Genomic DNA, 15,476 nt, shown 5'->3' with positions numbered 1-15,476 from the left:
CTCTTGTTCTTTAATGTTACTTTATTATACGTAGATCTTGTTTATGTTTCATGGATGCAACATTTTCTTTTATATTTTATACTTATGTGTCTGGGAAGTTTTCTTTTCCTTGAATTCTTTGTTTACTCCTAAGTTCCTTTTTCGTTTGTTTTGGTCTTCTTTAACATTGATGGCTTTCTTCAAATGTCTTGTGGTTTGTTCTTTTATTTTTTTAATTGTGGTAAAGTACACAATATAAAATGTATCATTTTAAGCATTCTGAGGCATTAAGTACATTTACATTGTTGTGCAACCATTGCTATCATCCATTTCCAGAACTTTTTCATTTTACCTAATTGAAATTCTGTACCCATTAAACACTAATTCTCCATTCCCCTTCCCCCAACCCCTGGCAGCCACCATTCTACTTTCTGTCTCTATGAATTTGACTACTTTAGGTACCTCACATAAGAGAAACCATACAATATTTGTCCTTTTGTGCCTGGCTTATTTCTTCAAGGTTCTTAATGTCTTCATGAAGAGATGTCTTTTGAATTTCGTCCATGTTATTGCATGTGTCAGAATTTCCTTCCTTTTTAAAGGGTTTGTTTTTATTTAAGAATGAGATACTAAAAAGCTAATCTGAAGCTCCATGTAAGTGGGCAGGACATGTTAACTGGAGGCTTTCACTGAAAAGGTGGTAAGATAATGAATATCTTTTTTATTGGTAACCGTAAAAGATCTGTATTTTTAGGTCTTTTTTGAGGTCTTGTCAGTTTCTCCAAGAAAATCTCCCTAACTCTTGCCTGGGGTATAAGCGTGGTGGCTTAGTGTTCAGAGAACTGAGGTGGGGAAAGGGGTTGGGACACCTACCTGTTTAGTAGACTTTTCCTTAATTCTGTTTTCAATAAGGGATTTACCCTAATCCCAGCTATGCTTAGTGTTCCCTGAGACCAAAGCCTCTTTAATAGTTTCTCTGGACTAGTGAATTGACAGCAGCCTTTGTTTAGGGTGGGGGAAGGGTAGTTCCTGGTTGCTTGGGGGTTGGGGAGGAAAACTGGGGATCTACTGCCCTTTCTATAGACTTTCTGCCAATCCTCCTGTTTTAAGCCCATTCTTCCGTCAATCCTTCCTTCAGAGATGGATTCTGCCTCCAATTCCTGGTCTATCCAGAGTTCAGTGTTGCAAATCAGATTGCCTTTTTATTGGACTTTCTTTCTTCAGGCTTAGGTTTCAAGTTTTTGCGTTCTACCAAGTCAGATTCATCTGGTTGCTCTTTCTGTATTCAAGTTTTGTTGCTATCACCTGCTGTTGTTTCCTCCCCTGATTTCATTGCTATTATGTGTTTATACCTTTAACAACATATTGTATTGCCAATTTTGAGTGATTTATAGATGGAGTGAAGAATCACATGTATTTAATCGACTATTTTAGCTACCGTACTCTACTTGCCTTTTTTTTTTTTTTTTTTTTTTTTTACCCCATAGAAGCTCTTCAGAGAGAGACGTCCATGAGGCCCCTGGCTGTGCAAAGTTTGGGTCAGCACTATTGGCCTCACCTGGAAGCTTGTTAGAAACGCAGAATTCCACGTCCCAAGCCATACCTAGCAAATCATCTTCTGCATTTTACACGATCCCCAGGTGACTTAGAACCACATTAAAGTGTGGGAAGCACTGATCCAATTCACTGTGCCTGCTACAATGCTTGACACATATTAGGTGTCTTCTGTTGGATGATCAGAAATTTAGAAAAGACTCTGTAGTTGGAAATACATTGTTTTGGGATTAGGGTATAGGTATTATTTGAAGCTATGGAAGTAGATGGGAGGATAGAATAAAAAGAAGGCCAGGGAAATACCAGTTTCAAGGTGCAGATGAAAAAAAGAGAGCCTGAGCACTAAGGAAGAAGAGAGGCCCAGAGTCCGTAAGGTGTGCGACAGTGAGCAACCCACGGTGGGTCAATAGTGTCCTTCCTGGAGAGGAAGTGGGGAAACACATATTCTGGGAAGACACTGAAGTTATAAAATAGTTTGTTTAATTAGTATGTGGGGAGAATGATCAGGGAGGACGGTCCAGAGGACATAATGGAATGATCAGCAACGAGAAGATGTTTAGTGGGGAGGCAGCTCAGAGCAACATTGGGGTGAGAACACAGGAGATGACAGGTAGCTAAAAGAACTTCTGCTTTTGCCCCACTTCATACTCCCCATGTGCCAGAGATTTCCTTTCATTCTCTTTTGGACTTTTTTTTTTTTTTTAATACAAACTGTTGCTTTAGTCTGGGATGTTATATGTCATGCCTTCCTTGACTCTCTAGATTCAGTCCCCTTATTTTTGCTCCATGGCACCCTGTTCTTTCGTTCTCTCTTTTAAAATTGAGACATAAATCGTTTCCCGTAATATTCACCTTTTACATATACTTTAAAAATACTTTCTCTTTTACTGTGTTTAATCACAGTATAGTAATTGTATATTTTACTTATTTGAATTGCCCACTGGACTGTCTTGTTACTGTCTTTGGCATCTAGCCTAGCACCTATAGCTAACAGCTAATAGTTATTGATTGCTGTGTGACTTATGCTATTTTAAGTTTACACATATTAACTCATTTACTCCTCATAGGATGTAAGTACTGTTTTATGGATGGAAGAAACAAAAGCTTAGGGGGCGGCTGTTAGCTCAGTTCTTCAGAGCATAATGCTTGTAACAACAGGGTTGCCAGTTCGATCCCGACATTCACCCTCCACAACTAGATTGAAACAACTATTTGACTTGAGCTGGAAAAACACACTTAAAATAAATAAAAGTTAAAAAAAAAAGGCCTAGAATAAGTAGGTCCTCAGTCAGCACTTGTTGAATGAACACGTTTATTGAATGTGTACCAGGCACTGTGCTGCTGTGTTTGGTTACAGAATTAAGAAAGCCTTTAGTCGGGGTTTCAGACAGAATGTTGGTTAAAACTTGACCCTGAAGTGGAGCAAAGATAGCTGGCTCCTGGTTTTATGGTACTTGGAATCAAAAGGCTTAAAGGCCTCTGACTTCGCTTAATGTATAACTAGATGTGCTTCGTCTCTTCCCCCAACACAGATTGGACATACGTTCAAATACTGTTTTAACTTTTCTCCCATTTTTGATTTAAAACCATCCTTCATAAAGTCAAATCCCATCATAGACTAGGAGGGCTGAGATCTGCCATTCCTCCCTGGTCTTAATAAGTACCTAACTTTAATTCTTAATTTTAAAAAAATTTAAATATTTTATTTGGAAATACTTTCAAACTTAACAGAAAATATGCAAAAATAAGAATACAAAGAACACCCATATGTCCTTTACCAGGTTTATCTGTTGTTAATATTTTACTCCATTTGCTTTATCATTCATGCTTTCTCTTTATAAAATAATACTTCTTTTTTCTGAACTATTTGAAAATAAGTTATATTCATCCTGGCCCTTAACCCTTAGCTCCACGCTCTAACCAGCTGAGCTAACAGTCCATCCCAAGAATGTTTCTTTACATATCACAGTACACATTACAGTACCAACTTCAGTACATTGAACTTTGATATAATACTTTAATGTACTATTTGTAGATTATTTGTAGATTATGACCAAAGAAATAATTTTTTTACAGTGCTTTAGCTCCTGAATACTTTCTTTAGTAAAAGATATCAAAGTAAAGTTTTGAAAGTTTTGTAAGAACTCAGAAAATACAGTAAATTAAAATTAAAAATTACTCATAACCTATTATTTTTGGTTGCTGAAACATACATGAAGAAAACGTACATAAATAGGTAAAGCAAGTGTTCTTCTGTGATAATATACACTATTAACAGTTTCTGTATTCTTCCTGATGTCTTTATGCATGTATATATATATATATATATATATATATATATATATATACACATACTCAAACGCATGTACATATATGTATATGTTCGTATATCTACATAGTAATTAAAGTTGAATTTAAAATATCTTTCTGTATTGCTAATATTTAAAAACTTATAACACAGTTTCTCAAAATGTAAAGAGAAATACTTTTCATTGTTAAATAGAAATTAAAGTGCTAGCATTTTATGGATACTTATTTAGGAAAATGTTTGCTCTGGTACATTTTAACTTATCACTCAGCATTGCAGCGCTCACCCAATGCAAGAACGACTTTGTCAAGGAGTAGAAAGATAATTACTGTACTCTAATTAGCTTTTCCTTCATTATGTCCCACTTGCCATACTTAAAATGTATGTGATTTGTAATTTTTTTACCTTTATAATATCATAATCTGGAAGCAACATACAGATATAAATCTGCTTATCTTCATGTAATTAGAAGGTTATTTAAGGTAAATTTTTATCCAGTAAATTCTGTAATTTACATGGGGATGGGAACAACTGCCAAAGAAAGCAAAAGACTTAGTGTGAAGACTCAGGTTAGTTTAATTGAGCTAAATTTTAATTTAGTTGAACATACTCATAATTTTAGGAATAAAGAATTATCTTGAAATTTACCGTTTTGGATTATAAAGTCCATAAGTATAGGGACTTTGTCTATCTAGTTCATTGCTGTATTCCCAGCTCTTAGAATATATGTAGGAGGTATTTAATAAATATTTAATATATGTAGGAAGTGATGATAGATAAGAATATAGAAATAAGGCCATTATTGCATTCATTTCAGATCTTACAGTGAACACATAATGATTGTGTTTTTTTAGCAACTTTATGTAGGAACTGCTTTGTAATAATTTCATTCTTACATTTCTTCAGATGAGAAAAAGCAAGATACAAGGAGGCTACGGAAAGCCCTATGTAATAGTTGTGATATGGTCATTATATGTTTGTTGATGGTAGAGCTGTAGTGAACTATCATCATCCATAAATAGCACCTTCCCGGTACAGTCTGGGCAAGTCAATTCAGTATAGAGCTTCTCCAGAGAAGGGTTATAGACAACGGCAAGTCTCTGTGACTGCTTTTGCGATTCAAGTGTAACCCACCTGCTGATTCAAGGAGGCAGATTGGTTCTTTTTGGGCCCTGCTGGTCGTGGCACTCAGCTCAGTAAGGACTAGTTTTGAGAAGCTTAGTGTTTGAACTTAAAGTTTCCCTAGGAGAGGATCAATTGCTTCTTTTACTGGGTTTCTATTACACTTTGTTTTTACCTTTATTACAGTATTTACCTCATTCTGCTGAGTATTATGGTTAGGTGTTTCTATGTATCATTTTTCTAGATTTGTTCTTTTAAGTGTTGGAAATGCCTTGTCTTTGTACTTTCATAGCTATAGCAGTGCTTTGTATAGCACAAGTTTAAACTGTTAATCCTTATAAGTTGATAAGTAGAAGAATTTTAAATTTTGAAAAATTAGAGTTCAACTATAGCTACTTTCATAAGCAATTTCAAATCCTTTTTAAACAAGGTAAGTAAGTAGCCATTTAGAAAAAAGAGTATAGATTATACCAAGTTCTTCCCACCCTCATCTAGTAATTTCAGAAGTCTGATTTTTTTTAATTAACAGCTTTATTGAGATATAATTCACATACCATACAATTCACCCACTTAAAGTGTGTGTATAATTCCATAGTTCTTTAGTATGTTCACAGAGTTGTACAACCTTCACCACGAGCAATTTTGGAACATTTTCATTACCCCAAAAAGGAACAACTGCACACATTAGCTGTCATTCCCTTTTTCCCTTTAACCTACCCAGGCCTAAGTAACCATTCCTCTAATTTTTGTCTTTATAGATTTTTATGTTCTGGGCAATGGAATCATAAAATACGTGGTCTTTCATGACTGGCTTCCTTCACTTAGCCTACTGTTTTCATGGTTCATCCATGTTATAGCATTTCATTCCTTTCGTCTGCCAAATAATATTCCATTGCATAGATATATATTAATAGTGCATTCTTTTTATTCATTCATCTGTTAATGGACATTTGGGGTTTCCACTTTTTGGCTATTATGTAATGCTATATGTAAGTTTTTGTGTGGATGTATGTTTCGTTTCTCTTGAGTATATAGCTAGGATTGAAATTGCTGGGTCATATGGTGACTCGACGTTGAACCGTTTGTGGAACTGTCAGACTATTTTCCAAACAGTTGTATCATTTTACATTTCCATGAGCAGTGTATGAGAGTTCCAATTTCTCCATATCCTCACCAACACTATTACCTGTCTTTTTGATTATAGTCATCCTACTGGGTGTGAAGTGGTATCTCGAGGATTTGATTTTCATTTCCTTGATGGGAATTGAGTATCTTTTCATGTGCTTGTTGGCCATTTGTATGTCTTCTTTGGAGAAATGACTATTCAGATCCTTTGCCCATTTTTAATAGGGTTATTTGTCTTTAATAATAATTCAGTTGCAAGAGTTCTTTATTATTCTAAATACAAAATTTCAAAATCAGATAAATGACTAAAAGATTTTCTCCCATTCTATGGGTTATCTTTTTACTTTCTTGATGGTGTCCTTTGAAGCACAAAAATTTTTTAAATTTGATGAAATCTAGTTGATTTTTTCTTTTGTTGTTTGTTAGTATTTGGGTGTCACATCTAAGAAACTATTAAGATTTAAGCCTGTTTTCTTCTGAAAGTTTTATAATTTTAGCTCTTGTATTTAGGACTTTGATGTATTTTGAGTTAATTCTTGCATATGATGTGAGATGGAGGTCCAGTTGGATTTTTTTGCATGTGGATACCCAGTTGTTCCAGCACCATTTATTAAAAAGACTATTCTTTCACAGTTGGATTGTCTTGACATCCTTGTTGACAATCATTTGACAAGAAAGAGTTTCTGTTTTGAAGAACATATATATTCACTTTTTTCCCCCTTTCCCTCAATATTGTCTTTAACGTTTTTGTTAATTAAAAAAATTTTTTTGGAACAGTCGTCTCAAACTTATAGAAAAGCTGCAAATACAGTACAAGTAACTTGATTTTCTTGAATCTTTGAGAGTAAGTTGCCAACATCATGCCCCATAATGACCATTTGTATTTCCCGCAAACACGAACATTCTTCTACATAACTACAATACAACCATCAAAATAAAAAAATTAATATTGATGTCTTACTGTCATCTCATTCTCAGATTCAGGTTTTGTCCATTGTACCAGTAATTTCCTTAGTAACAAGAGGATTCAGTCCAGAATCACACATTGCATTTAATTGTCATGATTCTCTTAGTCTTCTTCAATCTGGAGCAGTTCCTCAGTCTTTCTTGAGTTTTACGACCTTAACATTTTGGAAGATTACAGGCCAGTTATTTTGTGGAATGTCTCTCATTTGTTGTTGTCTGATGTTTCCTCATGATTAGATTCAGTTTATGCATATTCGGCAAGAATGTCACAGGAGTGATGTTGTGTCCTTCTCAGTGCATCCTATTGGTGGCCCACGATTCCACTATTACTGGTGGTATTAACCTTGATTCCTTGATTAAGGTGATGTTTGACATGCTTCTCCACTGTTATCTTAGTCTTTTTAATTGTGTGATTAATAAGCATTTTGTGGGAAGGCCCCCTCTGAGATTATATAAATCTTCCTTTTCATTAATTTTTTAGTTTTTTCATTTATTCATTTATATCAGCATGAGCACATAGATTCCAATTTTTAAAAATGGCTTATATTCCCTTGTTATCATATTTGTATTGATGCTCCAATTGTTCTAGGTTTGGTAATGGGAACCCTTTGATTTTTTTGTTTTTGTCATGGCCCCTCATTCTTTGAGCAATTGCTTACTTTTTGGCATGATGTTCCAGATTCATTTGATACTTGCTCTATCCCAGCCCTGGAATCCACCATTGCTCCAAATGGCTTTTAGTAGAGAATGGCATTTGAAACCAAGGTCTGGGTGCTAGGTGTGCATATTGGGGTGTTGCTGGTCCCAGGACCTCTCAAGGGGCAGAGCTAGAGAATAGTTATTCCCTGTAAATATAGACTTAGGTATGTCTATCTCTGTCTAGCTAGCTAGCTATTGAATTCCACGAGTTCACATTAATAGCTGCAATTCCTGTCCAAATCAGAGGGTTCATTCTATTTTTTACCTTTCTATATTTGTAAATTCCTTTTTAGACTGTGAGAAACCTGGCTCCTATTATCTTGAATGACTTTATGTATTTGATCCACCTCTTTGTATGTACACAATCTCTTATAGCTGTTGCTGCATACCCCCTGCTACCTCTCCTCCCCTACCCAAGTAGAAACTCTCTTTACCCTTATCTGGCTTTGCCCTACTGCTTTGGGAGGCCCACTTCCAAAGACTATGTCCTTACTGGCTCGGTCTCCAATACTCTGTGCCACCTGGGCCCTGTGCCACTGCCCTTCTTACTTCACTTAGCTTCAACACCCCATGCCAGGCTGTCCCTGTGAGGATAGCCTCCTCACCCTGCCCAAGCTCTGGGATCCTGTGCTGTGCTGCCACCCTCCTACATGGGCATACGCCTCCCCAGCTAACTGGCTCTGACAGCAACTCTTAGCCATCACCACCAGTCCCACTTAATGGCTTTTGGACTAAATTATTTGTGAAAAGACATCGCATTGTCTTTTGAAAGATGATGAAGTTTTTTTGGACATCTGTTCAGAATTAAAAGTTAGTTCTTTATAAGAATGGAAAAAACCTAATTAGCTTGAAATTTTCACTTTTCAGACAATTGTTGGTATAGTGCTAAAAAGATTCCTTCTTTGGCTAATGTTTAACATTTAACATAAAATAATACAACTTGATTTATAATTATTTGAATCTTAATGTACATTGGTTAATGAGCAGTTCCTGATTGAGGAAATTAGAAAACAAATGATAATTTACATCTACAAAATAATATTCATTTCTCTTCTAGCTCTTCCACCAAAACCACCTAAGCCAACGACTTCAGCTGTTACAAATGGAATGAAGGACGGTTCTGTTTCTCTTCAGGATGCAGAATGGTACTGGGGGGATATTTCAAGGTAACTAGAATGCTACTATAATTGAATGCAGTTTTTAAAAAATCATTTTTAAGAATTAGTGGTTAAGATAAAACATTTTAATGTCCCACTAGGTGTCATTTAAAGATTACCATTTAAGAAATTGTGTGTGAGAACCTTTCAAAACTTTCTAAATGCTTTTCTTCTCATAAAAAAGTGACAAGAAAACCTTGAAATGATGGGTGATTGTACTTTTAATACTACATTGAGGATAGATTTCTGAATAAATGAAACATAAATTTAAGATAGTTACACAGCTTTTAGGATAAAAGATACCTATAGGAACTTAATTTTCCTTACCTTTCTGTTTCTAAGGCAGTGGTTCCACAATGTTCACATACACAAGAACCAATTGGGTTGGGGCCCTGGAATCTGCATTTAACAACCTCCCCATGTGATTTTGATGCACTCTTCACACACCTCATTTTGGGAAAAAGGACTCTAGGACACATTTGCTTTTTGGATAAAATGTGGTTTGGGAAAATTTTGAACCTAGGGAATGGAAAAAAAAAGTTTTAAATTTGAATATTGTATTTTCTTGTCTTTAAAAAGCACTATCCATTTCTGCAGTCAGGTTTCAGGTTGATGCTGTATTCCTCAATATGCTTGTCCCTCTCTTTCTCTTGTCTGTTCTGTAAATACCAAAGGGCATTTATTTATTTAGTTAGTTGTTTAGGTACCACTTTAACCATCTTTAAATGTACATTTCAGTGGCATAAAGTACATTTATGTTGTTGTTCAACCATCAACACCGTCTATCTCTGGAACTATTTCATCTTCCCAAAGTAAAACTCTGTAGCCTTGAAACACTAACTCCCCTTTTCTCCTATTCTCCCCAGCCCCTCCCTGGCAACAAGCATCCTACTTTCTGTTTCTATGAATTTGACTATACTAGATACCTCGTATAAATATAATCATACATTATTTGTCTTTTTGCGACTGGCTTATTTCACTTTGCATAATGTCTTCAAGGTGCATCCATGTTGTAGCATGTGTCAGAATTTCCTTTTAAAGGTGAATAATATTCCATTTATATATACATTTATTTATCCGTGCATATATATATGCACACACACATATCCGTGCATATACACACACACACACACACACACACATACACATATATATGTATATATATGTATATCACATTTTTATTTACTTATTCATCTGGACATTTGGTTTTGATGAACATTTGGGTTTTTAGCTTTGGCTGTTGTGAATAATGCTGCCATGAACATTGGTATATAAATGTTTGTTCAAGTTCCTGCTTTCAGTTCTTTTGGGTATAGACCCAGAAGTAGAATTTCTGGGTTACATGGTAATCCCATAGTTTTTTTGTGGAAGACAATATATTTTATATTAAAATTAGAAAATTTTTATTTTAGCATTGTACAATAAAAGGATCTATTATATTTAAATACCATTTAAATTTATATTTTAAAACTTGCTCTATAATTCAGTTTATGCCCTGCCATTTCCTTTGAGTGTTTTAGTGTTGCTTAAAGTCCTAAATCAGCTCTGCAGAAGAATTTATTAGTATAAATTCATATTGGAGAATATTATTTTGAAAGGTTGTGAACTTAGTGAATTTACCCCCTCTGATTAGACACAGCTGCCACTGTTGCTTAAATATAACCTTTCTAAACAGCTGCTGGTTTTTCCTGAAACTCTACAAGTTCAGACCTGCCTAAGGAAGCCCTAAAGGCTAATGGAAACACTATTCCCTACAGACAGTTGAAATCTGGAAGAGTTTAAGAAGCAAATAGCCCTTCCTTAGATTGCATAGTAGCAAAAATCAAAACACAAGAGCATATCTAGGGGCAGGAACTCGGTGACCTCTGAAGGCCTCCATTATTCTATAACTTGCCATATATCCCCCTCCCAACTAGCCTTAGTTATAATATATGAAGAGGACAAACAATGCTTACATTTTTTAAATTTTTCCTATAATTCTTCAGGGAGGAGGTAAATGACAAATTACGGGACATGCCGGATGGTACCTTCTTGGTTAGAGATGCCTCAACAAAAATGCAGGGAGATTATACTTTGACTTTGCGGTGAGTATTTTTCAACATTTCAGTTAGTTTTCTTACTAGCATTATTCATGTCTGGATATACAAGATTTCTGTATTTTATTTAAATCTTTATACACACATTTCTCATTTTTTAATTTAATCTAGGTACATAATTTTTAGTTTGGTTAACTAACCTTTTTCTATACATTAAATATTTATATGTCTTACATAAAAATAGCTACATTTTTAATTTTTATGTAGCAGTAAAATGAAAAAGCTAAAATCCCTAAATGTAAAGAAGTAAGGAGTATACTATTGACCTTATGAGTGAAGTCGAGGTCATGTGCACAACCTAAGGTTATTCATGATATGTTGGGAATCCTCCTCTATTAACCTTATTACTTTTCTTAAAGTAGACTTCAGAGAGTAAAACTCAACCTTATTTAGGGTGAAATGTAGATGATAAAGCAGTTCTCGGCTGTATCATGCCGTCCATGTGAGCATATTAGAATCTTATAAATGATGGATGTATCACTTTTTATATTTACAAAAATTGGACATATATTTTAAAAGATTAGGAAAACTCCATTAGATATTTCCACATTTAATTTTAATGATTAAAATAGCCTAATTACAATAAAGTCTTGTGATTTTTTTAAAAAAGGGACTATCTAAAGAATAATAACAGCAGCAACAATAACAACTCCCTTGTAGTAAGCTTTTTACATGCAGTATCTTACTTATTCTTCACAGCCACCTTATGAGGTAGGTATTAATATTTCTATTTGATAGATGAGACTACTGACGCTGAACATGGTAAAAAAAACTTGCCTAAAGACACATAAGCAAGTCAGTATGTAGCGAGTCAGTAGCAAAAGAAATGTTCAAATCCAGATTTAACGCATAGGAGAGAGTATAGGGCCAGAAGAAAATTCAGCTACCACCTACATTTTACGTAGGGTGACAGTTCTTTATTTTCTACTGCTAGCCCAGACCTTTCTCTTGAACTTTAGATTCTTCAAGTAGGCTGCTGGGTCATCTGCTCTTGGATGTTCACTAGGCATTTCAAACTTACATCTAAAAGCAAAATGTTTTATCCCCTTTCAACATGTTCTTTTTATATAGCCTTCTTCATTTCAATAAATGACAACGTTATTCTTTTAATTGCTTAAGATAAAAACTTTGACATCATCTTAATCTTGTCTCTTTTTCTCATACCCATATCCAGGCTATCAACACATCCTGTCAGCTGTCTCTTCAAAATATGTTCAGAATCCCACCATTTCTCAGTCTCTCCACTACTGCTACCCTTGTCTAAAGACACCATCATCTTTTGCCTGAAGTATTTTAGGAGTCTCCTAATTGATCTTTCTACTTCTACCTCTGCCCACTTTGAATGGTCTTAGTCCAGCGGCTAGAGTGAGCCTTTTAAAACACAAGAGAGATGATATTATTCTGCTTAAAACCCTCTCATGTCTCCCCATCTTACTCAGTAAAAGCCAGAGTCCTTACAATGACTTCCAGGCTGTTAAATGATCTAAGCTTTTTTTACATCATTTCGTCTTCTACTACTCCCTTTTGCTAGTTCAGCCCCAGCATCATTGACCTCCTTGCTGTTTTTTGAACATGTCAAGCTTGCTTCTACCTCAGGGGCTTTGCCCTTGCTATTCCTTCTGCCTGGAAAACTTTTCTCCCAGATATCTGCTGTGCTAGCCCCTCACTTTATTTAGGACTCTGAACAGAGTCGTTTTCCTTGTGCAACATATGTAAAATAGCAATCACTCCATCCCCAGACCTCTCTCTTCCCTTTACTCTGCTGAATTTTTTTTCCATAGGACTTACTACCATTTGATATATCTAGTTGTTTATGTTCTATCTTGATGAGAAATTATTTATCCTCTTTATAAGCTTAAAGATGTAGATATGTTCCTTATGCTCCTAAACTGGAAGTTCCATGAGAGAATGGATTGTATGTATCTGGTTTGTTTACATCACAATATCCACCTAGTGTCATATAGAGTTCCTGGCACATAGTAGATGTTCAATAATTTTTTTGTGTGGAATGAATGAGTGCCTTTTAACTTTTCTCTAGCAGAGAGATCAGCTTGCATTTATTGTGAGTATATGTATGGGTATACACATCTATATGATTATGTGATCCTACGACTGTACATTTTATAGGAATAGTTCTTCATCCATCTAAATACTGATCTTCTAAGCACTATTTAATTTAAGTCAGTACATAGATTCAACACTATTGTGTTTGACCTTTCACAAATCCCAGTGCCTCATTTATCATGTGTAATAGCATGGCATAAAGACATATAGAGGCATATTTTACCCCTATTAAGTTTGCATGTGGCTATAAGAACAGTTGAGTGGGAATGGTGCAGTATTTTGCTAAGGTATAATGAATTAACCTGATGTGGTTTTAGATTATACCTTATGGGACTTGCAAAAATTTGCCATTTTAAGCTTTGGTTATAAATTACCTTTTAAAGGACCATTGGATAAGATTCAGTAAACGAAAGTGGTTGCAACTATTCAAGCATCAAATTTCACTCATCTAATATAAATGGCTCTTCCAAAGCTATACTTTGTAAAACAGTTGAATGACAGTTGAATCATTCACATACTGTGATGGCATAAATAAATAGTCATTTCTAAGAATTATAAGCAACTATACAAGACAAAATAATGTAAAGTGCTAGATAAATTACTCAGTTATAAATCATTCAAAGAGCTTAATTTTGTTTGGTCATTAACAGTAAAACCTTGAAGGTGTTGGTGATTATGTGACAAATGTTTATCATCCCTCTTCATACAGAGATGGCTTCTGCTTCCCTCCACAGACATACAACCCCATAATATTTAGGTCCTAAAGAGATTGTTTCTGTTCTTCCTGAAAATATATTGACAGAATTTAAGTTAGAAAATTCATTCAAAAAATAAACAAAAGATACAATACACTTCTGTTATAGTTATTTTTCTTAAGTGATTTAGCCAAATTTGTTGATAGTGAATGCTGTGTAGGTATGTTGACCTTTAGTAATGAAGATAGACAGAAGAAATAGTTATAAAAATAATATGACATTATATATACTTTTACACACATAATTATATATGCCTTTTCACTAGTTCCAGTCTCATTAACATAATAAAATTTGATTGTTATGTGATATCTAGCTTTCATACTATCTCCATATGAAAGTAGTACTTCAATAGAATAGGGAAAAAATGTACAATTGTTGTCTTGTTCTTCACAGGAAGGGAGGCAATAATAAGTTAATAAAGATCTATCATCGAGATGGTAAATATGGCTTTTCTGATCCTCTGACATTTAATTCTGTGGTGGAGCTCATTAACCACTATCACCATGAATCTCTTGCTCAGTACAATCCCAAACTCGATGTGAAGCTGATGTATCCAGTGTCCAAATACCAACAGGTATGATTAGACGTTCAAGAACAGACGTTCTTGATAACTATTCAGCAAGTCATTGTTTAACAACGTAATTTGATTCTAATTTACCAGGCTTATCAGTTAAAAAGAAAAAAGAAATCTAGTCATTTTTAATTTTCTACTGAATATTTAAGAATTTTAGAACTTTATGACAACTATTTCTTAATAGCATGTTGCATGTATTTATTGACTTTATGTAAAAATACTTCTGTTTATATTTCCTATTTATACTTCATTTCTTATTTTTAAAGTATTAACTATTTTGTTGTGATCTAAAGGTTGATCTTAGTGTTAAAAGGATTTAGTGCTTTTGTATGCTTGATATTAATACAGTGGCTTAAACTTACAGTAGAAACACATTTTAAAAATAAATAGATGTGGAAAATTCATGTCAGAATTGTTAACATCTTTTGTGTGTGTGTGTGTGTGTTTAAATTATTTTTTCTTTTTAATTTATTGGGGTGACAATTGTTAGTAAAATTACATAGATTTCAGGTGTACAATTCTGTGTTACATCATCTATAAATCCCATTGTGTGTTCACCACCCAGAGTCAGTTCTCCTTTCATCACCATATATTTGATCCCCCTTACCCTCATCTAACACCACCCTCCCCCCAACATTCTTTATTTCTTTTATTTTCACGCATAGGATCAGTTGGTAAAAGAAGACAACATTGATGCAGTAGGTAAAAAACTGCAAGAGTATCACTCTCAGTATCAGGAAAAGAGTAAAGAGTATGACAGGCTATATGAAGAATATACCAGAACATCCCAGGTTAGTATATTTTTGTTGTTTAGGCCAATAAGTATGCAATGTTATAGTTCCATCAGATTTTCTTTAATTCACCTGATGATCTTTAGCTGTCTTAATATTTTAAATAGACTTTTTGAGACTTTGATGATACAAATTCCTCTCCCATTCATAAATCACTTTTTTTAATTGGTTAAGGATGTATTTTATATCAGTTAGTATTAACTAGATAAGGATTGATTGCAAGTGACAAAAAATAACAAAATAACAAAGGCTTCAGATAGAAATTTATTTTTCTTTCATGTATAGA

At 34.4% G+C, this 15,476-nt stretch overlaps 1 protein-coding gene across 2 annotated transcripts in view; it reads left to right on the top strand.

Moving 5' to 3' along the window:
• Nucleotides 1-15,476, top strand: part of PIK3R3 (phosphoinositide-3-kinase regulatory subunit 3) — a 70,682-nt gene that overhangs the window by 28,104 nt on the left and 27,102 nt on the right. The window contains exons 1-5 of one of the 2 annotated variants that reach the window (XM_033114566.1): nucleotides 1,597-1,619; nucleotides 8,811-8,919; nucleotides 10,896-10,994; nucleotides 14,219-14,399; nucleotides 15,065-15,190. In XM_033114566.1, coding sequence (XP_032970457.1) covers nucleotides 8,861-8,919; nucleotides 10,896-10,994; nucleotides 14,219-14,399; nucleotides 15,065-15,190 — 465 coding nt within the window. In that variant the 5' untranslated portion in view covers nucleotides 1,597-1,619; nucleotides 8,811-8,860. Of the gene's footprint in view, nucleotides 1-1,596; nucleotides 1,620-8,810; nucleotides 8,920-10,895; nucleotides 10,995-14,218; nucleotides 14,400-15,064; nucleotides 15,191-15,476 lie in introns of those variants that run through there. The other variant, XM_033114565.1, reaches the window with a different exon arrangement.

The sequence above is a fragment of the Rhinolophus ferrumequinum genome, chromosome 9, assembly GCF_004115265.2.
Source record: "Rhinolophus ferrumequinum isolate MPI-CBG mRhiFer1 chromosome 9, mRhiFer1_v1.p, whole genome shotgun sequence".
Lineage (NCBI taxonomy): Eukaryota > Metazoa > Chordata > Mammalia > Chiroptera > Rhinolophidae > Rhinolophus > Rhinolophus ferrumequinum.
This window is presented reverse-complemented; position numbering and strand designations above follow the sequence as displayed.